The sequence below is a fragment of the Clytia hemisphaerica genome, unplaced genomic scaffold, assembly GCF_902728285.1.
Source record: "Clytia hemisphaerica strain Z4C2 unplaced genomic scaffold, Clytia hemisphaerica genome assembly, whole genome shotgun sequence".
Classification (NCBI taxonomy): domain Eukaryota; kingdom Metazoa; phylum Cnidaria; class Hydrozoa; order Leptothecata; family Clytiidae; genus Clytia; species Clytia hemisphaerica.
The window spans coordinates 2,193,922-2,217,885 of NW_027104175.1; the positions used below are offsets into that span (position 1 = coordinate 2,193,922).

A 23,964-nucleotide genomic window follows, 5' to 3' on the forward strand; every position below is an offset into this window, starting at 1 on the left:
AAAGCAAATGTCTTTAAAAATTCTTAACAAATTCGCGAAATTTTATGCTCGCGAAAAATTCTCAAAAAAATTAAAAATCTTTCTAACCTCATTTTAATGCCCTTTTAAAGTTTTTATCGGATTTAAGGAAAATTCTTCACTTTGAAGGCAATTTGATTCGAAAATTCTCATTTTTATCCAACGGTTTGCGAAAGTTTATGCTTGCGATTAACATTCTTTCCTCAAATTCGCGAAAGTTTCTGCTCGCGAAAGTTTTACGCCTAAAGTAATCATTTCTGGTGCATTGCAGGTGCATTTCAGGTGTATGGTTTATATATGTGCAATATAATAAATTATTTCACATGTATGAATATTCTATGCTGACGAAATTATCGTAATAGGGATTTCATCGCTCCATTTTAACCAATAACTTTCCTGTCTCATTTAGCATTTTTTGAGCAACTGATCAAACGCTAGAGTCCAGTAGTCAAAATAATCAGATGGGCTTTTCCAGAGAAAAATAATTACTCCCACTGTTGCAGACTGTTGAGGATATTGATTTTTCGAAGTATCGAACCCCCTGGATATCCTACTTTATTAGTAAAGATCAACTCTTAAAAATATGCTCAACCCCCTGGATATCCTGTCTTATACAGATGCTTACCCCTGGATATCGTATTTTTTACTTGAAAAGACGCTTTACCCGCTGGATATCCGCTCCCTTGTAGATACTTAACCCCCTGGTTATCCACTTTTGAACAAAAATCGTTAACCTCTAGATACCCCACCACCCCCCCCCTGTTGAGGATATCGGATATCTAGGGGGTTAACGGTTTTTGACACGGCTGGAAAAGCCCAATCAGATGGGCCTCTTTCTGTCCAAAACAAATGTAACAATCGCTCTAATGTTTTCTCCTTCATCCAGCTTATTGGATGACTTCAAATGAACTTTTTCTGGTATATTGTTTCAAAGAATTTCCTTTATGCCGCTTCATTTAGCTTGTTACCATTAATTTCGTCCTGATTTCGCTGAAAATGACAAGGAAATAAATTAGATAAGTATAAGGCCCAGACCCAGCGGTACAACCATAAAATTTGGAAGGCTGAAGGCTCAAAACGAGATAAATTCGCTAGATATTTGAGAAAAAAAATTCATTTTCTCAAAGTTGGGAGGCTGAAGTCTCGGGCCTGAAGGCGCACAATTGGAAAATAGTGTAGGTTTGTGATTGCGAAATGTTTAACTTAGAGACTTAATTCTGCTTTCTTAACTTCAAAGTTTCTCAAAATGTTCTGGTTTTAAAAAACCCCTTTAAGGGGGGGGGGCTGATGCAATTTAATTTGCGATATAAATTTTCGTAAGTGAACTAAGGAACTGGGATGGCCAATTATTTACTTACTCAAATCCATTACAGCAGAAATCATTTCGGGAGTTGAATACATAGGATAGTATACGACATCGTCCATCAAAAATTTAGTTTCATCGCTTCCTTGATTGCCGAAAACGATCGGACCATTCGAAGATGAGGTCACTGATGAACTTGTTATTTGAATGATGTGATTGTCCATGATGCATTCCCTGATTGACATAAAAAGAAAGAAAGTCCGACAATAGACCTTATCGGAGTTTTTGATTTTCTAAAAAAGCGATGCATTGTGGGATTGTTTCGAGTGTATTACAATAGAATTCTCTCGAGGAATTCCTAGGAGATTTCTATTGTAATACACTCGAAACAATCCCACAATGCATCACTTTTTTAGAAAAATCAAAACTCCGATAAGGTCTATTTATAACCACTATTTAGAAACAACGAAATGCTACTCTAAAAATACATTCTCATTTTTTTATTCGCACATACACTTTTTTTGATAAGAACAAACTATATAAGAACATAAGGCTTCGATTGCCAAAATGTTAAGAACAAGTGAAGAACATTTTAAGGCTTTTGGAGCTCTTCCCAATTTCTTAGGAATATGGGACAAAAATGCCTAAAAAATATTGAACATGCTAAGAAAGTTTTTAGGCTTAAAACTAAAAAAGTTAAGAACATCCGAAGGCTTCAAAAATTTTGGATGTTCTTATAAACAAAAAACGTGTATGGTAGTTTTCAGATCGAGTGTCTATTCCGACTGGAGTTAATTTTTTCTAGCGTGAAATGTATAATCCTTAACTGTGAGAGGTACATTTTGCGTGATGTGAAGATATCATGACGAGAATCATCATCACTCGCATTGCTTTATAAGGCTACTACTAAAATTACTTACTTGTAATTAATTTCCGCCAAAACGCAAAATTAAACCTCTTAAAATTTATCTTGTTAAAGTATCTATCTGTTGTTATTGCTAAACCTGACGTCTCCAAAATCACTCACCATTTTCTGTTTGTAGGGTCCCAGGTCACTGCAATAAAAGTCCATTCTTTGAACCAGTTGGGTTTATAGGTTGCAAATGGTAAGGTACACATGTGTCGTGTGCTTGATGTTTCGATATGAAGACTATGAAACAGAATTAGTGTATAGTAGTCCGTACACAGACCCGATATCTACTTCAGCACAGAGGTTTCCGTACGGAAATTATTTTCAGAAAGACAATGCAAGAGTACCAAGCGATATACTTGAGATACACTCTGGTACAAAGTAAGTATAGAGTAGCGGAGTTTCAATCCCAACAATAACACAACGTTGTTTGAACGTTCATTTAACGTTATATGGACGTTAGGGACGTCAAGTTGACATTAGATGGACATGTCAGCTGGGATTTGGTTACGTCATTTCGTCAATTTTTCCCCTAATAAACGATGACCGAAATCACCCAACAAAAATATCTTTGAAATTCACAAACTCGGACCTTGTCCCTTGGCTCTCTTTTGACGATGCTAATACTGCTTGCAATGGGGTTGCCATTAGGGTTTAAGTATTGTACCAACATCTATCTGTGATAAAAATCATGCCGATTTAAATTAGATATTTGTAAACCAATTGACATCACAATTCAGGGACATCTATATTTTGAGGCCATAGGATTTTTACGTCAAAGGACATCTGCTACCGTCCTTGAATTTAGAAATCCATGGTGTTAGTTGCAAAGTGTTGTGACACATAATGGGTTATTTGAGAAATAGTCTGGTACCCTCCTATGTTGAGGAGGTGTGACGAGTAGAGTGTTCTTAAAAATCCAAAGGGGTAGTTTTTCAAGTGTAAAAGTCCAGGGATGTCAGTAAAATGAGGTTGAAAACCCAGGGTGGTCAGTAAAACAAGGTCGAAAAATCCAAGGTAGTCATAGAATGAGAAAAACTAATTCATGTGAAAAAATGAAAAAACAATCCAGAGGGTTTATTTTCCCAAAATAGACCTACTCAACAAAGGGGATACCTGAAATCTAAACTGCCAGGACTGACTTTTAATCTCGTTTGTTGGATGCGTGCTCAAAAGAATCGTGGTTCGTCGTCACAGTGTAGTATACTTGTGATACTTGCTGTAGGAATTTTAGGGAATCTTGATATCTTACCGGATGTCACTGTTGGTAACTGAATTAAAAGTTAATCCTTGTTTGGTTGCTTTTCCCTGAATGAGGTAATTGAATGATCCTCCTGTTGTTTTCCAGAGAGGTCGCAACCAGAAACCAAAAGTCACTCCAGTGGTGCATCCATACGGGGATGTGTAATCCCTATTGTAAAAGGATAAAGAGAGCTCTTTTTGAGTGTTATATTCTTTCGAATTATTTGTGCGTGAAGTATATGTGACCCACAGAACACTCTAACATATGTCATATGAGAAAGATTTCAATAGCACACCGCTATACAAACGTCATAATTATTACTTTTAACAGTTGACCGAAATTCAATCCCACAATCCTTTTCGTCTTGATTCGTGCAAGTTATTACTTGTATTTTCTGTCATGGCATTTAAGGAATCGTCTTTTTAGAGTCATTACTGAAAAGGTGATTCCCTTAAGTTCAACTTTGACAGATCAAACAATGAAAAGCATGAAATTTCTCAAAAACTGCAGTCATTAAAACTGAAACTTTTTGCCGTAGGGCTAGGCTATGGCAAATCTTGCAACTTTTACAATCTATAGAAAGAACTGAATAAAAAACGTGCAAATACTTTAAAAAATCAAAAATGTCATTTTTTCTCTTTGTTTTGGTTCCTTTGTTTGATTTGAAATGCCAGAAAAGGGGATTCCTTTGCTCAAAATGGCATTTCAAATGCCAACACGCTGGCATCATTAGGCATTTGAAAAACCGAACAATTGCGCGGAACAATAGAATTCAAAAGAATACTGCCAGCAATTACAAATGCCAGGCTGGTCTAAATGCAGCCACATGAGAAAACCGAAAAATCTTTTGTATTTCCTGATCCGCTTATCCTCGCTCTTTTGTTTTCTCATACACGCCCTCGACCATGTACAGGGTGTCCGCAAAAAAGTATCGAGTTCGAACATGATTCGGAGTAGAAGGTTGTTGTTGTGTTTAACAAAATGTAAGACAATATATACCAACACAATAATTGTTTTTACAACAGTCATTATGATTAAAAAGAATTTACTTTCTTTACAATTTTTATGACGTTAAAGTTATTTAGAATTGTATTTTGTAAAGTTATTCATATCAAATATGTCTCCTGACAATTAATATGACAAAAAGATAAACTTTGATAAACATTGCAAATTTAGTGAAACACATATATGAACTTTCTTTTTATACAGGGTGTCCCTAATTAAAGTATCGAGTCTGAACATGCGATTGAGTAGAAAAGTTTGTGTGTGTTATCGCTAAAATATAAGAACGTTCTCCATCACACAGGCTTATTACAAAAGGTAGTTACAACGTATAAATTAATCGTAATGACAAAGAAAAAAGAGGGAGAGCTTAAAATACAATTTTGTGAACATGCACATAAAACTTGCTACTCATAGTTGTGTTTCGACTCGATACTTTAATTAGGGACACCCTGTAGAAGTGATACGACTCGATACTTTTTTCCGGACACGAACGGTTTTTCTTCTGTGTTGCTTTGGGAAATACAATATTTTTCTTAAAAAAAAAATTAACGTGTAACCATCTCTTTTCGTCCAAAATTTTTATGAATAAGTTTGAGCTGGTTTGGCTATTCATCATTTTATCAAAAAGTTACATTAATCCAATTAGCTTAAGCCGTCAGTGGAAAAATACCCCAAACTATTCATATAATTTTCTAATCCACTAATACATGGTCGAGGGCATGTATGAGAGAAAAAAAGAGCGAGGATAGGTGGATCAGGAAATACAAAAGATTTGCCGTGGGAGATGAAATTATTTTTTACAAAAGAAAACATAAACGTGTATAACTATCTCTTTTCATCCACAGCTTATATGACTAGTTTTGGGCTATTCAGCGTTTTATTACACCTTCTGTTAATCCTGTTAATCCTGTTAGTTTAAGCCGCCGGAAAAACAGCCACAGTAATTTTGATGTTTGTTTTTAGAATTACTGCGGTATGCTATTCATCAGAATGAAAAATTATAAAATGCATAAATTACATCATTTTAAGAGATACACAGGCACTGGGGGATGGGGTAACCGACCTTAAAAGCCGACGGAGAGGTGCCTCTAGAGTTTGGAAAGTACAATCTCGGTCAAAATATATTGGGAATTTTGGTTCGAATTTGGTTAATTCCTCGTTTTCAGCAATTTAAAGTTCGGGCGAAAAAATTGCTTTCGGAAAAATTGATAAGTTTATTCGAATATGTCAATTCGGGAGGGTTTATAGACTTCCAGGCTATATTCTGAGCCCTATTGAACCATTCTTGGACTTTTAGTTCCTCAGATCCTAAGCACCTTAAGTCTTAAGTCTAGCGTTAGAACTCAGAGTTATCACTTTGATTGTACCCCCTGTCAAATGTACATGTTTGGTAAATTAGAGACCCTATCAAAACAAGCTAAAATAATCCAATTTTCACCCTATAAAAGTAGTCAAAATTGACTATAAGAAGATGCAAAATCAAAAAATTTCCTAATTTCCACCCTGAAAATTGTCCGAAATAATCAAAAGTTGACCCTCTCAGATTCTATATCGGACCCTGGCCAGCAGAACGTTTTTCTTGATTGAACCCCCTTTCCCCTGAGTTTAACTCATTAAAATGTTTTGTTACATAAACAGTTTCGCCCCGAATCATAGTTTACCAAAACGCTACTACTTTTCTTATAAGTATGACATTTCCATTTAAAAGAATGCCTGTTTATTCTTACTTCAAACAAGGCATATTGGTGTTGTCGATGGTCAGACAATTTGTTGTTTGACATTGAAGAACAGGAGAATCTCGCTCAAGAGTTTCTAATACTATTCCATCACCACTCTCACTGGTAGCGAGTGTATTTGCACCAATTCCAGTATTGGATAAAGTGTAATCATCGAACGTCCAATGACCTGCTTCTTCATGGTGCAACGGGTCTATGGTTGAAAGAAATCACAGATCTTGATGAAAAGGAATGAAACAAATTGGAATTGTAGATCCTTTTATTTATTCCTCATTTGAACCATATTCTACACACGAGTATACGGGCGTAAAAGTTTGGTTTTTTCATCAGTCTTTATGATTTTCCTTGATTATTTTTTATCTAGAAGTGCTATGGTCATGAAATTACAGTACGGATGTTTTCCATCATGACACAAATTTCAAGGAAGAAAAAAGAATTCCATAACGTAACTCAAAAAGTGATGGCGTCGTCACAAAATTTCCACCTGTCGGAAAAAATCGAAATATATGGTTTACAAAAGTGTCTGTCACAGTCGAACAATGAAGGTATTTACATTTTGTTTGAAGATTCTGAAAGATAAAAGGCTGCCCTTTAACATAATTGCCAGTTTTGCATTCTCCATAAAGATTTTTTCTTAAAAATCTATGCTGAAGATGAGTAAGATTTTCAAAATTTGATGACGTCATAAATGTTGACGTCATGATTTTCAAACAAGAAATTTTATTTTTTCAAATTTATATTATTAATGCCTATCACGTGTCAAAATTTGAAAATTATTGAATATGAAATATTGTGTTTTAAGCGATTTTAGCTAGGTTTTATGTCATGTTTCACAATATAAGTCATAAAACCTGATAAATCCTGATTCACCCTAAAATTTTACACATGTACTCTTAATAAGATTTTATTGAAAGTCAAAAAGTTTCAAGTCGTTTAAAAAAATGGCTCTGAGATATACATAAATGTGTAGATTCTACCCCCCTGGGGTTACTCTCGGGTACCTAATAGCCGTCCCCCTGCTAATTAATTTTTCGAAAATTTTCCACCCAGGACATTTTTATTCCAACCCTCCCCCCCCCGCTTATTAATTTTTGGGAAAATGTTTTTGAAAGCTCCCTCTTTTGCCCTAATTTCGCTTATTCCGAACCCCCACCCCCCCCAGGCTATTAGGTACCCGAGAGTAATAGGGTTAAATTTCACTTAGGGTGATGAAAGCCAAGGTGTTCTTTGGCTATCCAAGGTGCAGTCAAAGACAAAGGAGCTTACCGAGAGTTTGACAGAGCGTTCCAGAGTAACCTGTGCATTTGCAATAACCTTCATCAGTGAGGAAATGCGGATAACAAATTCCTCCATTCTGACATGGATAGCCTTCACAAAACGAATTCTACGGTAAAAATGATCAAATTCAGTTCACTTCTCTCCATTATGGTAATCACCACCTAACTTCAAAATGAAACAATATGTAAAAAACAAGCAATCCCATTATGATGCCAGTGGTACTTAATGGGTTCTTTTTGGCACTACAGAAGTACATTCTTAGTTAGTTACTTCTTAGCAAATTGAACCACGGTCCAAACATTAAATAAGTGGTCTAAATTAATTTTGCCCATGGTATACAAAAACGAAGGATTCATAGGAGACGACATGTGAAACCAAGTGAAAAAAAACTGCAATAGATTTACTTACAAACAAGTGAAAAGAGGTCCATCCTGTGCTCACTATACGCAAAAGTGGAACCAAATGAATACTATGAGCGTAAATACCATATGTAAACAAATCACATGTTGACGGTGCGTTTTCTTGATAAGGGCTCAGATTTCCACTCCTGCAGCCATGTATTCCTATCTTTGTGCATCTTTCAGTGCACGCTCTTATGCGTTCTTCTTGTGTTCCCGAGACTTGTAACGTTTCGTTGATTGGCCAAGCAGGGTCAATCTTTTGATCGGGAACTTGAGTGAAAGACGCGTGATTTATGGTAAGCGAATCAGAACTCCCTTCTTTTTTGCAGTTTGATCGAAAACAAGTTTCTGCAGCTATTGTTTGGTGAACGAGCAATGCCAAAACGGCAAATCTATTTTTAAGAGTAGGAGAGAGTATTTTTCATTTGAATACCATGTCAGCATAGTCATTATGAAAAAAAACCGGTCTGGAGTGCTTTTTTTCTTTCTATTGTTACTTTAATGGGATAAACTTTCGCGAAGATTAAATTTCGCGAAAATCTGTGAGATTAATAAGTCCCAATGGAAATTTCGGAAGGGCCTCTGTGAAATCAAATACCTGCGAAAAATTTGAAATCTTTTTTCGATTCGCAAAAATTCAAAATTTCTATCGTCGTTTTGTCGTTTATCCCATTAAAGTAACAGCTATAAAAGTTAGTTTTTTCCCCTTAAGGGCTCTGACCATAGTCGGAAAATTGATTTTAGTATTTGAACATAAAAGTTATGTTTTAGGTTCTTTCAACACTTTCAACAAAGAATTACATTTATAAATTGCAGAGTAATTAAGAATTTAATTGTAGAAATGACGTTATGAACTTTAAAAAGACGTTGATAATATGTTGCATCACCTTCTTTTATAAAAAGTGCTAAGTTTTAATGGGTAATTAAACTTTTTGTTTCAAAATGTCTTTACACTGTCCGCAAAGAATTGAACTATTTTAAATTTTGCGGAAAATTTTTCTAAAAAGATGTGTCAAAAGTTATGACTGTTTTTTAAGCAAAATCCAGATGAAAAATTGATGAAAAACCACTATTTTGAAGATTTCGAGACAAAGAAGCATTTACAAAAATTTTCAGCAAAAGTTTTTATTGTTCGGTAAAAGATACACCATCTACTGCGAAAAAATTTTCAAAATGTTTTTTCTTTGCCGAAACTAAGCTCTTCAAAGTTGAAATAATCTTCCTCGCAAAAGTCTTCATTTTCTTCTTCATCAAATTTTTTCAATGCAATTTTTGAAATTTCAGATTCAAGAATAGTTTGTCTAACAGAAAATGTATAACATGTCATAGTTTTGTTGGTTACATCAGTCAGAAAACACATTTTAAACACGGCAATTATGAAAAATTCACTATGGTCAGAGCCCTTAAATAGATTGTTTTTGTATAGTTTTTGATCATGCGACTAGGAAATAAACCAATCCCAAGAGTCAAAAATGGTAACGTGATCAAAAAGTATGCAAATCGCAACTCGCCTTTTATTTACAATAAAAGAAAATTTGACAATAAAGCTAAAAAAATGCATTATCAGACCAGGGTTTTTTTATAATGATTATTAATACAATAATGACCGGTTAGTGAGGGCTGTACTGAGAAATATTGCCCGAGGTCAAGTAACGACCGAGCTTGCGAGGTTGTTGCGTGGACCGAGGGCAATATTTTCAGTACAGCCCGAAAAAACCGGTCATTATTGTATTTGTTAACCGTTTCCTTCAACTTTGATTGATTTTTAGCGCTTTATCCAGGAAAAATAGCGAAATAAAGCAGAAAAAACAAGCGAAAAGAGATAAAAAATTGCTATAATTTCTGACGTCAGAAATAAAAAATGAGAGAAATGATGTCAACGCATTGTTCATTTTCCTTTGAAAAAGTGACGTCACAATGAATTTTCCTAACGACGGGCAACTCTGGACAATGTAGGCCCGTCGTCATGCGAAACGAACCAATTGCATTGCGCAAAAAGCCATGTAGCCCGCTTCGAAAAAGTAACCGGTTAACAAGATGTAATGTTGAATTGTTATTTGTCAAGAGCACTAATAACTATAAATTTTTTTTCTGTAACCCGCTCTGAAAATGTTGAAAATCGCTCGGTTTAAAGATTGTTAAAACCAGGGGGTAGTGATTCGACCGATCGGAAAAAAAAGCAAACGAGAAATTAAAAAATAGAACAGAATATAGACCAGCTCCTGAGTGCGGGGTAGCACCACCTAGGGGGGTCCTAAATTACAATACGATTTTCGTGTTGCTTAACTTCACTTGTTTATGGAATCGAAAGGTAAATAGCGTTTAGAGGGGGCTTTTGGTCTCCAGAGGGTCTGAAGTAGGGGGTCCTAAAGCGCCAGGGTAAGAAATACTATGGAGAAGCCGTTTTCCTGTCAACAACATCAGACAATATCTTTTGAACTAGCCAAGAAAATGACTTGAAATTTTGCAGAAATACTCAAAATAAGTAGAACAACTATTTGAAAAATTAATTTTTTCGAAAAGAAATTTCCGGGGGTTTGTCTGAACAAAAATGGGCAAAAAACAGCCATTTTTGCCTATTTTTGGCCTGTTTTGACCATTTAAACCAATTTGAAAACTTTCAAAATCTTTAAAAACTCCTTAAAAATATGGAAAACGTTAGACTCAATCAAAATTGTGAAAAAATCTCAGTTTGTGACGTCATCATTGGCAATTTTCAGGGTTTCAGGGGGTAAAAATTGCTATTTTTGCCCATTTTCATCTATTTTGATCATTTAAACACATTGAAGGGAGCTTAAAAAGTCTTCAAATTAATAGTGAATGATTTTGGACTTCATCAATATCATAAAAGGTTCAGGTTATGGCGTCACCACTATCATTTTTTTAGCATTTCAGCATTTCAGCGTTGTGTTACACACTGATCGAATACACCCTTATAATGGTTTGCTTTACATACGACTCGAACACTGACGTCACAAACTGAGATTTTTTCACAATTTTGATAGAGTCTAACGTTTTATTTCGAGTTTATTACAATAGAAATCTATAGGAATTCCTCGAGGGAATTCTATTGTAATACACTCGAAACAATCCCACAGTGCATCGCTTTTTTAGAAAAATGAAAAACTCCGATAAGGTCTACAGACAGAATCAACTAATTTGTTATGGCTGTGACTTATGAATTTTTGTAAATTATTCTAAAGGGTAATCGAGCGAAAAATTTAAAAATCTTACATTTTTCTGACCATCTTCTCGAATTCTCAACGATGTAAAAAGTCCAGAAGGTACTGCAGAAAAAAATCGAGGATAGAAGATAAATAGCTAAATAGACGAAGAAAAAATATTTTTTTTGAGTTTGCTTAGAACCTTAGAAACTGAAGAAATTGAGCTTATCCCAGCCGGCACACAACGTTATTTCAACGTCCATACAACGTTCATAACGTCCATATAACGTTAGATGAACGTTGAAACAACGTTGTGTGCCAGCTGGGACGCAACTTCTTTTCATGCGTATTTCTTTTGAGTTGTTATTGTTGCAATAACAATCATGCATATCTGATGAATAAGTTCTTCAAGTGTCGATTAAGCTCTTCACTTAGATGCTTATAGACCATTCAACAAAATCTATTTTCTATTTTTTATTTTGACTCCATGACAGTGTATGCTTTTTCGGTTCTACTTTGATTGAATTGTTGATTTCACTGCCTCATTCTGATTGGCTAATGGATGAAATTGCGGCTGCCATTGTTGAAAAATTGATATTTTTTTTTCAAATTTGAAAATAACTTATCACGTCTACTATCGAGTACTATATATATTTCCATTTGTTAAAAATTAAAAAACACACTGCTTCCAGTTTCACGCTTGATGCGATCGTCAGGTAGTGTGCAGGGTGTCCGGAAAAAAAGTGTCGATTCGTACCCCTTCTATAGAAAGAAAGGTCTTGTGTGTGTTTCACTACTGTAAATCTGTAAATTTTATGTTTATCAAGTTTCTCTATGTGTCATATTAATTGTCATGGGACATCTTTTATGAATAACTTTTACTATAAACAATTCTCAATAACTTAATTTATAGGAGTGTATTTCTCATGTCTATTGAACTCTATGAAACAATCTTACATCTTAACAATTTATAGATCTTATCATTCTATTCGTTTGTCAATTCTAGTTTGAATTTCCCTACGGACGGTACATTTACAACATTGGTTGCCCAACTGTTCCAAGTATCAATGCTCCTATAGTAAAGTGAATTCGTTTGGTATCCTCTAATGCCGTCTTCAGTAAAATTCCTCTTCAATTCGAGACGTTGAGGGCGATTTCGAGGAACGAGTTCTGACATAGGGAAGATTTATTATAGACATTAAGATGCTTATATACTTCCACCATATCCCCGATTCTACGCCAGATCTTGAGGCTGGGTAGGTTCACGACTTGTAAACGTTCTTCAAATAAATGGTTTCTATAACCACCGACAAGTCTTGTGGCCCTACGTTGGACGTTAGACACTTTCAATTGCACCAGAGTGTTTGATCAGCCGTGGAGACCAAACTGCTTGTGCGTACTCAAGATGAGGTCTTACAAACGCAAAGAAAAGTGTGCGGAGCATCTCGGGAGAAAGGAAGTCGAAGCTCATGTTAATCAAAATCCAACGATCGAGTTAGCCTTCTTGATCTTGGTGTAGATGTGCTCGTTGAAATTCAATTCACTATCAATAATCGCTTCGAGATCAACATGTTCTAGGACAGCGGTTTCGTAAGGATGTGCATGTTGTATGTTCCAGAATTTCTCTAGTGTCAACACGTGGCATTTGTCAGGATGGAATTTCAACAACCAGTCATCAGACCACTTTTCCATTGCCTCGATATCGTGCTGAAGTCTAATTTCATCTTCAGTGTTATTTAACTAACGGGCCTTTAATTTTCTGCAAGGTTCTTTTTTCCTTTCTTGTAGATCGGGGACACATGTGTAGTCTTCCAATCATCAGGTAGTTTACTTTCTACGAAGGACTTGGACATGATAGTATGTAAAGGACCGGCTTATTCAGCATGACTGGGTGAATAACTTTAACGTCATGAAAATTGTACTGTTTTGAAAATTATTATTAAAACATTATTGTGTCGGTAGGTATATATTATTATTATAATGTAACAAAGCTCTAGTCGCACGAGGGCCTCTGGAACTGATCGTGATTATACGTATTTTACAATTGTCTTGTGTTGAATCTTTTCGGATATTTACTCCATGCAGTATTGAGTCTTTCTTTGAAGACTTTGACTGTCTTTGCCTCAGCGACATCTTTTGGCAATTTATTCCAGGTTGGTATAGTTCGATAAAAGAAGGAATTCGTTTGTACACCACGGAGTCCATATATTTTGTTAAATTTAGTTAAACACGCAGCAAACTTCTACTCAGAATCATGTTCGAACTCTATACTTTTTTTGGGACGCCCTGTATAAAAATTCCTCTGTACAAGATGGTATAAATCACAGATCTGTAAAGCCCGAAGGGCTAGATGCTTTTATCGAAAAGTGAAGCCTAGGTTTGGAAGGATTTCCTACCAAAGTCACGTGACTAAAATATGCAATTTCACCGGTTTGAGAGATGTGAAATAGCGATTGCCGCCTACTTTTTTTGATCTCGCGCTCCGAAAACAATTAAAATGCTAGATCCTATCCATCGGCACGAAATTTAAAAAGTCAAATTTTTGCTTCACTTTTTTTTTGCTGGAGAAAGCTTAAAGTTGCCTATCTAGCCCTTCGGGCTTTACAGATATCTGTGGTATAAATACTTATTCTGTAAAAAGTTTAAAAAAAAGTGATTAAAAATGCTCTTGGGAGATACAAAACAATAAACAGGTGAAATTACGGTAATTATTAGTCTGGAGGGGTCGCTTTACAATTGTCAATGATGGCTGCGTTTAGACCAGCCTGGCATTTGTAATTGCTTGCAGTATTCTTTTGAATTCTATTGTTCCACGCAATTGTTCGGTTTGTCAAATGCCTAATGATGCCAGCGTGTTGGCATTTCGTTGGCATTTGAAATGCCATTTTGAGCAAAGGAATCCCCTTTTCTGGCATTTCAAATCAAACAAAGGAACCAAAACAAAGAGAAAAAATGACATTTTTGATTTTTTAAAGTATTTGCACGTTTTTTATTCAGATCTTTTTATAGATTGTAAAATTTGCAAGATTTGCTATTGCCTAGCCCTACGGCAAAAAGTTTCAGTCTTAATGACTGCAGTTTTTGAGAAATTCCATGTTTTTCATTGTTTGATCTGTCAAAGTTGAACTTGAGGGAATCACCTTTTCAGTAATGACTTTAAAAAGACGATTCCTTAAATGCCATGACAGAAAATACAATGGAAAAGCTATTAAAATCGAATCCCTCATGAGCAAATGCCAAATTACAAATGCCAGTTGGTCTAAACGCAGCCAATGAATTTATTTAAATGATGGCATTGTGAAATTAATTCTGTTCTAAAATTCAACATGAACATTTTTGCTACCGTTTTTAATATACGATCAATAATTCTCAAAGAGTGCAACCTCTTTTTTGTGTCATAAAGTAATTTTCTAATTTTAGAAATTTTCGTGATTATCGTCATGAAAGCAAAAATTAGCCTGATAGCGTGATGAGGATGCCGTGAGAAATCAGATGAATCAGAAATAAATATTTCTTTTTTCTTGATTCAGACCCTTATTTTGACTCCATGACAATGTATAGTTTTTCGGTTCTACTTTGATTGAATTGTTGATACCACAGCCTCACTCTGATTGGCTAATGGATGAAATTGCGGCTGGAATTGTTGAAAAATTATATTATTTTCAAATTTGAACTATTCAACTATTTCAACTATTATATCACCATAATACTGTGTATATACAGGATAGTTTAGCTAAAAACTTGACCTAAGACAACAATTTACCTTTAAAATTAAAGAGAGTTTTCGAACTAGCACTTGCTTTGAAAGGTAAATTTTGGGAGCCTAAAAATTCCCCGTTTGGTTGAAAGCAGACAGACTTGAAGCGTGGAGAATTATTTGGATATGGATAGCAGGAAACCACTGATGTAAGTATGTATTATGTAACATCCCTGTTTCTTTGATCCGATCCGGTTTTCTTCATAATGACTATGCTGACATGGTATTCAAATGAAAAGTACTCTCTCCTACTCTTAAAAATAGATTTGCCGTTTTGGTATTGCTTCTTCACCAAACAATAGCTGAAGAAACTTGTTTTCGATCAAACTGCAAAAAAGAAGTGAGTTCTGATTCGCTTACCATAAATCACGCGTCTTTCACTCAAGTTTCCGATCAAAAGATTGACGTTACTTGGCCGATCAACGAAACGTTACAAGTCTCAGGAACACAAGAAGAACGCATAAGAGCGTGTACCGAAAGATGCACAAAGATAGGAATACATGGCTGCAGGAGTGGAGATCTGAGCCCTTATCAAGAAAATGCGCCGTCGACATGTGATTTGTTTACATATGATATTTACGCTCATAGTACTTATTGGGTTCCACTTTTGCGTATAGTGAGCACAGGATGGACTTCTTTTCACTTATTTGTAAGTACACGTTTATTATAAGAAAATCCAAAATTTTTGAAGCCTTAGGATGTTCTTTACTTTTCGAGTTTCAAGCCTAAAAATATTCTTAACATGTTTTTATTTTCACCATTTTAAGTATTTTTACCCATTTTCCTAAGAAGTTGGGTGTTGTAGGGTCTGCAAAGCCTTAAAATGTTCTTAACTTGCTCTTAACATTTTGGCCATTCAAGCCATGTTCTTATATAGTTTGTTCTTATAAAAAAACGTGTAAATCTATTACAATTTTTCACCTTGGTTTTACATGGGGTCTCTTACGAACCCCTCGTGCTTGTTTTCCATTGGCAAAATTAATTTAGACCACTTCTGTAGTGCCAAAAAGAACCCATTAAGTACCACTGGCATCATATGAGATTGCTTGTTTTTTATATATTGTTTCATTTTGAAGTTGGAAAGTGGTGGTAATTGCTGTAATGGAGGGGAGTGAAATGAATTGGATCTTTTTTATTATAGAATTCGTTTTGTGAAGGCTATCCATGTCAGAATGGAGGAATTTGTAATCCGAATTTCTCTACCGATAAAGGTTATTGCAAATGCACAGGTTACTCTGGAACACTCTGTCAAACTCTTGGTAAGCTCCTTTGTCTTTGACTGCACCTTGGATAGCCAAAAAACACCTCGGAGGACCCACCAGCGGTTACAGAATTCTTATGGAGAGCAATTATTCCTGTAAAGGAGTAAGAACAAAAAAAAGGCTCTCTGTCATAATTTTTGAGTATCTTCTCGCTTTCTGTTTTTCTTCCGGGCCAATCTGATATCACTCAAAAAACTGTTTTACCACCAAAATAAGGCGAATAAAGCGTAATACAGGACATTTGGGAGCAAAGAAAGAGGAACTTGTTTAAAGATGTAGAGCCTTGTTTTAGATGTGTTTAAAATTTCCATTTTATCATCTCCCTAAGTGACACTCAAGAGCTCTGGACATACCCAATCTTTCGATTTTACATCAACTTAAATGGCAATTTCTGAATTTTGAAAAGATTAATGTATAACTTTTTTTATATGTCCTGTTAAACCTACCTGTTTAGAATTTAAAAATCGAAAAATTGAAATGAAAAAATTAAATGAAGAAGAAAACGAAGAGTTTTTCGAAGAAGAGTATTTCACCTTTCAGAGCCGTAATCTCGGTAAAAATCATACATTTTGGAATTCTTTTTGGTTCAGGTGATCTATTTAGTATCTAAAAATATAATTTCGGAAAATTTTAGTGGAAGTATCTTTCCTTTAAAATCTCCAAAAAACCTCATTTTTGGCCTTGGGATGTAGCCAAAAAAATTTCCGAAAATATATAAATAAAGAAATTATTGGTCATTTACTTAAAAAAAGTTTGAAACAATAAAATGATTTCCCCAAGGAGATTAGGCTTTTTTTGTGAAAAGTATACGAATAGCGTCGTTATGACGTTAAGGTCCATGCCACACTTATTCCTCAATTACTCATGATGTAATTACTCAAATTTATTTTTTCAAAGCAGTTTGTTCTTAAACATGTCAAAGCAGCGAAAACAAAAGGTTTTATCTTCAAATTCTGAAATTGATTTTTCACTATGTCCAGAGCCCTTAAACACCTAGAGGCTGATGAAAAAGCCAAACCCGTACACCCGTATCCTCGTGTGTAGACAATGGTCCGAATGAGGAAAAACTGAAAGGATCTACAATTCCAATTTGTTTCATTCGTTTTTCATGAAGATCTGTGATTTCTTTCAACCATAGACCCGTTGCACCATGAAGAAGCAGGTCATTGGACGTTCGATGATTACACTTTATCCAATACTGGACTTGGCGCAAATACACTTGCTACCAGTGAGAGTGGTGATGGAATTGTACTGGAAACTCTTGAAAGAGATTCTCCTGTTCTTCAATGCAAATCAACAAATTGTTTGACCATCGACAACACCAACATGCCTTGTTTGAAGTAAGGACAAAACCTTCCTTGGTGTATCTGTCAATGTTAGGGCGGGTTACACTGCGCCCCATCAGCGACAAGCAGGGCTTATATCAAGATGTTACACGTTTTAATAAATGATGTCTCTCATTTGGGAGTAAAAAATAAAAAGCTAAATGACCTAGATAGAGATCAAACCAATCACAAGATAAAACTATACATTGCCTATGATACGCTATATTTACTAAGCTTCATGTCCAGAGTCCGGTGCGGGTGGTCAAAATGTATCTCCTAAAACACAAAATTTACCATTTGAAATTAGCTAAATCGTGTGATAAATTACTTTTCAGAAATTATGATGCACCTTATTGCCAGAAAGGAGTCACTTTCGCATTTTGGCTTCGACCATTCAAAGCCCATCAACTCCCGTACACATTTGCAGCCAGGGAGTATCAGGTGCTGCTGGATTCACCGTACAATCATGGCGACTTGCTGCCTCTGGTGACATACGGCTTGATATCTACCTGGAACCAATGGCCGCTGGATACTTTTGCGGTTTTGATTTAGGTACGATCTCTAAATCTGATGGCAGATTTTGGAAAGAATGGACTTTCATTGGAACGACTTATGATCCATCTACAAGCAATATTACTGCATTTTTGATGACCAATTGATAGAGATGGAACCTCGTTTGGACCCGTCATCCATTCAAGGAAGACCGCTCAGATTCGGCAACGACCAAAACACCAACAATATATTTTTGTTGGATGACATCATTTACATCCCAGCGTTTTCAAACCAAGAAGCTGTCAATGTGCTTTACAACCAAAGTAAGGTTTTACGCATTTTTTATTCTTGATTTCAAGAAGTTTTTAAATTTTGCCCACTTCTGCCTGTTGCTATCCGTCTTAGATGAAAATTTATGAAATATGATTATCCTCCTGAGATTTTCAAACGGTGAATAAATTGGATAAATTGGATGGGAGTTTACTCGAAGTGTTTAATTTCCATTAATTCGCATTTCAAACTTAAGTATATTATATTTTAAATTTGAAATGATTTGAATGTGAGCCTTGAGAGATACTACTTGTAGTACTCACGGCTTACCTCAAACTCATACTTTTTGTTTCATTGGAATTGCACTACCCGGATTTATTACTTTGAAGGCACAAATGGGGAAGGTTTTTTTCTCCTTCTGTTAGAATTATGGAAACTCTATTGTATCTTTATTTTACCTCTAGCGAAATGAATATCATATGTTACGAAGAAATTGTACGTGTGACAATCTCATGGCCGATTATCATTTTATGCCCAGCTGCGAATAATGTGTTTGCTGGGAAAATGGACGGTTAAGAGTGGAAAAATTTACGTTCCCTGTTTGACTCGTGGTAATTTTGATGGCTTTTTTCAAAAAATGCAATCAGGACAGAGTGAAAATTTCAAGCGTTTTTGCCGTGGAAGCCCGGATCATATGATTTCATGCATTGATCTCGTGGCGTTCTGAATTTTAAACACCATGATTGACTGGATTGAAATAATTCAGTCTTCGGAACATTCGATAATTACACTCGATGGAGCTGCTGGAATTGAAGCAATACACGAATTTCCTATTAGCAGATTCATATAAAAAAGTCATGAAAAAAACGTCGAGTAAAGCTCTGATTGGCTGAGACATGTAAAGACTACCTCATACTCTGGACATTTTGAGAAAAATATTTTTATGTGTGCAATTTTTAGCCAATCAGAGCTTTACTCGACGTTTTTCGGCGACTCTTTTACATGAATCTGCTAATAGGAAATTCGTGTATTAATTTTTATGTCGGAGAATAAATGCATATTTTGTGTGTATTAGAATTCTTAATTTTTTCGTTCAGTTTAAATGTCTTCATTTATTTTGTGGAATATATATGCAGTAAATGCAGTAATTCGTTCAAATCAATTGATGAATCAATCAGAATTCTTTTCTTCGATTTCGCCATCTTAAACGCCTCAAATAAACTTGTCCTCTTGTTCGCATGCCTCATCTCTTTTTTATTGATGAGAGGAGATTAGCCATTGAAGTATAAGCACAAAGGGCTAAAATTGAATCTCTAACCTTTCTCAGGCAAGAAAAAGTGAAGCCTTAAAATATGCGCCGTATTTTTGATGATGGATGGATGATTCCTTTGTTTTCGAGTGATATTTTTTCTGAAATTTAATGGAAAATTTTAGTTTCAATCCGTCATTTGTATAAAAAACAGGTGGGTCGCTCAAGGCCGCACAACTTTGGTAGGATTTGTTCAAATCCTACGAAGGAGATTCGATTCTAGCCCTTCGGGCTTATAATTCAATGAGATTAGCCTTGATAGCTTCTGGATTTTTATCACCTGTATGAGTCCATTCATTTATGGGGGAAATTAAGGGGGGGGGTTTACATCTACCATCTAGGAGATATTCAATTAAGAAATGCAATAGAAATGACACGATTGATTTCATTCCTTCTTTGAGTGATAATTGATTTTAAAAAGGGAATTTCCTTAAATACGAAAATCTGTATTTAACGATGAATAAAATTTGGCCATCTCTTATAGATCCGAGATCAGTCTTTTGCCCAAATTGACCCCAAAAAGAATTCTCAAAAATCGGCCTCCTTCACATTTTAGGTACTGTATTCCCATTTTGCCTCATTGTGGGTTGTGCAAGACATCAGAAAAAACGAATTAGCCAATCCCGAGGAAACCTTGTAACAGACGGGCGGACGATGAAAAATAAGAATGAAAAATTACTACTGTGCAATGAAAATGTCCCTCTGCTCTTCATATCGTTGGTGTGAGCCCTGTGGAAGGGTGGCGGGGTTGTAGGGTTTCTAACATTTTGCCGTCAAAACTTTGGTCGAATCCCCGAATCCCGAATATTGAAAAAAATGATAACACCGTCACACCAGTTTGTAGAGGTTAACCCTTTGAGTGCCAGGGTCCTTTTTTCTAAGTTTTTTTTTAAAAATTGCTAGTTCAAACTTTAAGGGCTTATATCTTCTGATCTAGAATGAATTAGAAGCTCGTATATAGCTCGTTGGATAGCTTAGAGTCTCCTCTTTCTTTTATGCGCCTTCGGCGCCGCCCGATTTAGGAAGGGCGTGGTGGGCGGCGGCCAAGGGGGACCTGACTGAACTGATGGAAAGGTGCCCAGTGGTAAAACTTCAAATCGACTCACTAGAAGACAGAATAAAGTAAAACAGGGCCAAATTTGGAGGTTCTTGGATCACTCGTTGACCAAAAATAGTCAAAAAACGGTCAGAATCTCAAAAAAGTGAATTTTTGTCAATTTTTTGCATTTTTTTGACTTTTTCGCTTAAAATCTCGCTGGAAAGACTCACTTTTGAAATTTTTTTTGCTTGACCATAAAGGACAATCTAATTCCTACGAGTTCGACCAAAAATAACGATTTCTAAATCAAACTGGGCATTACAGGAGGGCTTCGCCCTCCTATATAGCCCATGTCGTATATATACGACATCGGCACTTAAAGGGTTAAACAAAGTGAAAAAAAAATTTGAAAATGTGATTTTTTGGTGTTTTTCAGCATTTTTGAGTGATTTTAGGCCAAAAATTGAGAAATTTAAGAAAAAAAATAATTTTTGCAATTTTTCTTTAACCCTTTGAGTGCCAGGGTCCTTTTTTCTAAGTTTTTTTTTAAAAATTGCTAGTTCAAACTTTAAGGGCTTATATCTTCTGATCTAGAATGAATTAGAAGCTCGTATATAGCTCGTTGGATAGCTTAGAGTCTCCTCTTTCTTTTATGCGCCTTCGGCGCCGCCCGATTTAGGAAGGGCGTGGTGGGCGGCGGCCAAGGGGGACCTGACTGAACTGATGGAAAGGTGCCCAGTGGTAAAACTTCAAATCGACTCACTAGAAGACAGAATAAAGTAAAACAGGGCCAAATTTGGAGGTTCTTGGATCACTCGTTGACCAAAAATAGTCAAAAAACGGTCAGAATCTCAAAAAGTGAATTTTTGTCAATTTTTTGCATTTTGACTTTTTCGCTTAAAATCTCGCTGGAAAGACTCACTTTGAAATTTNCGTTTTCGATAGACGAGGGAATCGGAGAAACATTTTTTCTTTGGCTTAGCACAACTCGTGGTGGCGAAAAGAACAACAAGGGGGCTGTACAAATTGCCAAAAGAGCCATAGAATTTTTTATGCAAGCTACGGGAAACAATGACTGTGGCAAAGAACTGACAAACGAGTATGTAGACTGTTGTCTAGGGTCCCCGAACATTTTGATAAACTTTTTGCAAATTTTGGAGAATGATTGGAAATTATCTTCATCAGCGCCTTTGAATTATATCAAGTCCATTGGGGATATGTTAGATTTTCGGAAATCTCAAGGTGTTTCTGATGATGATTTAAGATGTTTTACCGTTACAGAAGTTTATCTTAGAAGAGCCAGGGAAAATTTGGGCAAACAAAAGAACTTTGAATGCACAAGAAACCTTGACTTAGAAACTTTAATTTCGAGAAATAGTTGGGCAACGATAGAGTAGATGGAGCAGGTTATCCCATTCCCCGGGGGGGGGGGGTACTTAGGCAAAATGGGTGCCGGGTATGTGCGAGCCATAAGGGTACCTTTTCTCATTCCTCAAAAGTCTCTCAAAGGGGTACAAATTCAAAAGTTAGTCTCTGAAAGGGTCCCAAAATCACAAAAATCAAAAATTTCTCTCTCAAAGGGTCACGATTTCCAAGAATTTTGACCAAAATTTGGTGAAAATGGACCAAAATTTAGGAAAAAGTCTCTCAAAGGGTCCCAAAATCACCAAAATTTTTTCTCTCAAAGGGTCGATTTTCGATTTTCGGCTCGGACATACCCGTCACCTCGCAAACCTATTCCCCCCCCCCGGGCCCATTCCATAGGAAACCATTTAAAACTATTATCGAAAAGTGCCAAAACGAGAGTGAACTTCACTGCATGAAAAATCATCTTTTCATATGTCCGATAGAGGGAGAAAAGGATTTCTTTCTTGGTATTTTCGTGCACCGTAAAGGATTTCTTTTCGAGTGCACGATAAGAACGAAAAGTATCCTTTTGAAGCCTTCCGAAAAGATTATATTTCCATTCTTTTCTGTAACCGAAAAGTTATCATTTTCTGCTCCGAAAAGTACTGGAAAGAATACCTGTTTCTTTTCAATTTACGAAAAGGATATCTTTTCGGTTTTGAAACTGCAGGGAAAGGATTAATTTTCTGATTCACTTTAATGGAAAGCCTGAATTATTTTATAATTGTCCGAAAAGAACTGCTATGAGACAGCGAAAATTCACGAAGAAAAATAATATTCTGCTTGTAAATTTATATAAAACGAGTAAATTTTCATCAAACTTTCCGAAAAGAAAGACTATCAGAACAGGAAAGTACACGAAAAGAACTAATTTTTTGATAAAACATTTCTTACATGGACATATTTTCATTGAAGCTCCTGGATAGGAAAGCTTTACGAACTCGATATTGCAGAGAAAGGATTAATTTTCTGATCTATTTTGATGGAAAGACTAAATTTATTAATTAGGTGTTCGAAAAGTAATTCTGTTAGACGACGAAAATTCACGGAAATAAAAAAGTTTTCTGGGCTCAATTTTCATGGATAGAGCAACTTTTCACAATATATTATATTCCAGGATAAGGACTAAATAAGTGCTTAAATTGCAAGAAAAAGGCGGACTCTTCGTTGTTTAATCATTTTCTTCTTTTAAGAGAGTCGATTTTGCTATTAAATCTCTCGAAAAGAATGTAATTTCGTAACCTGGAATGACTCAAATATTTTCCCATTCCCGAAAAAAGCGACTTTTAATTCGTACTTCTCGACAGAAATTCTCAAAAGAGAATATTTGCTTTCCCAGATTACAAAAAGAGCAAAAGAAGAATTTTACTGTTTAGTGGTCCGCCATTTTTGACCAAATAATTTCGAATGTAGCATGCGTCTTTTTATCAATAAAAAAAATATCTAAGGATGTGTCGTACAAAGGATTGCTTCACTATTTACATCTTCACAGGTTGTAATTTCAAATGAGTTTACATCAAAATTTTTTAGATGTTAAAAATACATAAAAATTAAAATACTCTAAAAAAGTTAATACGAAACTAATGAATGTTCAGAATTGACTTTTGTTTGTTTAAAATTTCCAATTCTTATTATTCAGCAAAAAAGGGACAAAATAAGAGATAAATCATCAGTTTTGCTAAAAAGAACGGGGATTTTAGTCGTTTCGCGTATTAAATGAAGAATCACAATGATCAATGACACACAGTTTAAGCTCAGGCTAGCGATGTCCAAGAAATATGGGCGGACAAAGTGAAAACAGCGTCAATTTCACCAAAGCTCAAAGAGATGCTAAGACTTTTTTAGAAATCAGATTGTTTATTTGTAATCAGACTTATTTTTGGGGTACTGGCGATAGTTGAGATGTGTCATTTTTGGTTGAAGAATGTTGTATCTTCTCGCCTTCAGAAGTTATACTGTAATCCTGAAGAAAAAAATAGAACAGGAAACTTTATTCTTTGTTTTAACTGAAACTCAATATCGAAAGATCCAAAATTGCCTGGGAA

At 35.5% G+C, this 23,964-nt stretch overlaps 2 protein-coding genes across 2 annotated transcripts; one reads left to right on the forward strand and one right to left on the reverse strand.

Annotated features, from left to right (window-relative positions):
* Positions 1 to 781: 781 nt before the first annotated feature.
* On the reverse strand, positions 782 to 11,206 carry LOC136814475 (uncharacterized). The gene is made up of 8 exons (XM_067071028.1): positions 11,129 to 11,206; positions 7,902 to 8,286; positions 7,482 to 7,599; positions 6,207 to 6,408; positions 3,484 to 3,642; positions 2,349 to 2,471; positions 1,377 to 1,555; positions 782 to 1,008 (listed from the first exon to the last, which is right to left on the reverse strand). Exons 1-8 carry the CDS (start codon positions 11,140 to 11,142, stop codon positions 989 to 991), a joined length of 1,200 nt encoding a protein of 399 aa, XP_066927129.1. The 5' UTR covers positions 11,143 to 11,206; the 3' UTR covers positions 782 to 988.
* Positions 11,207 to 14,499: 3,293 nt separating this feature from the next.
* LOC136814477 (uncharacterized) lies at positions 14,500 to 19,135 on the forward strand. The gene is made up of 6 exons (XM_067071031.1): positions 14,500 to 14,964; positions 15,080 to 15,464; positions 15,957 to 16,074; positions 17,216 to 17,417; positions 17,738 to 18,217; positions 18,629 to 19,135. The coding sequence occupies exons 1-5, from the start codon at positions 14,942 to 14,944 to the stop codon at positions 17,952 to 17,954; spliced, it is 945 nt and encodes a 314-aa protein (XP_066927132.1). The 5' UTR covers positions 14,500 to 14,941; the 3' UTR covers positions 17,955 to 18,217; positions 18,629 to 19,135.
* Positions 19,136 to 23,964: the final 4,829 nt, after the last annotated feature.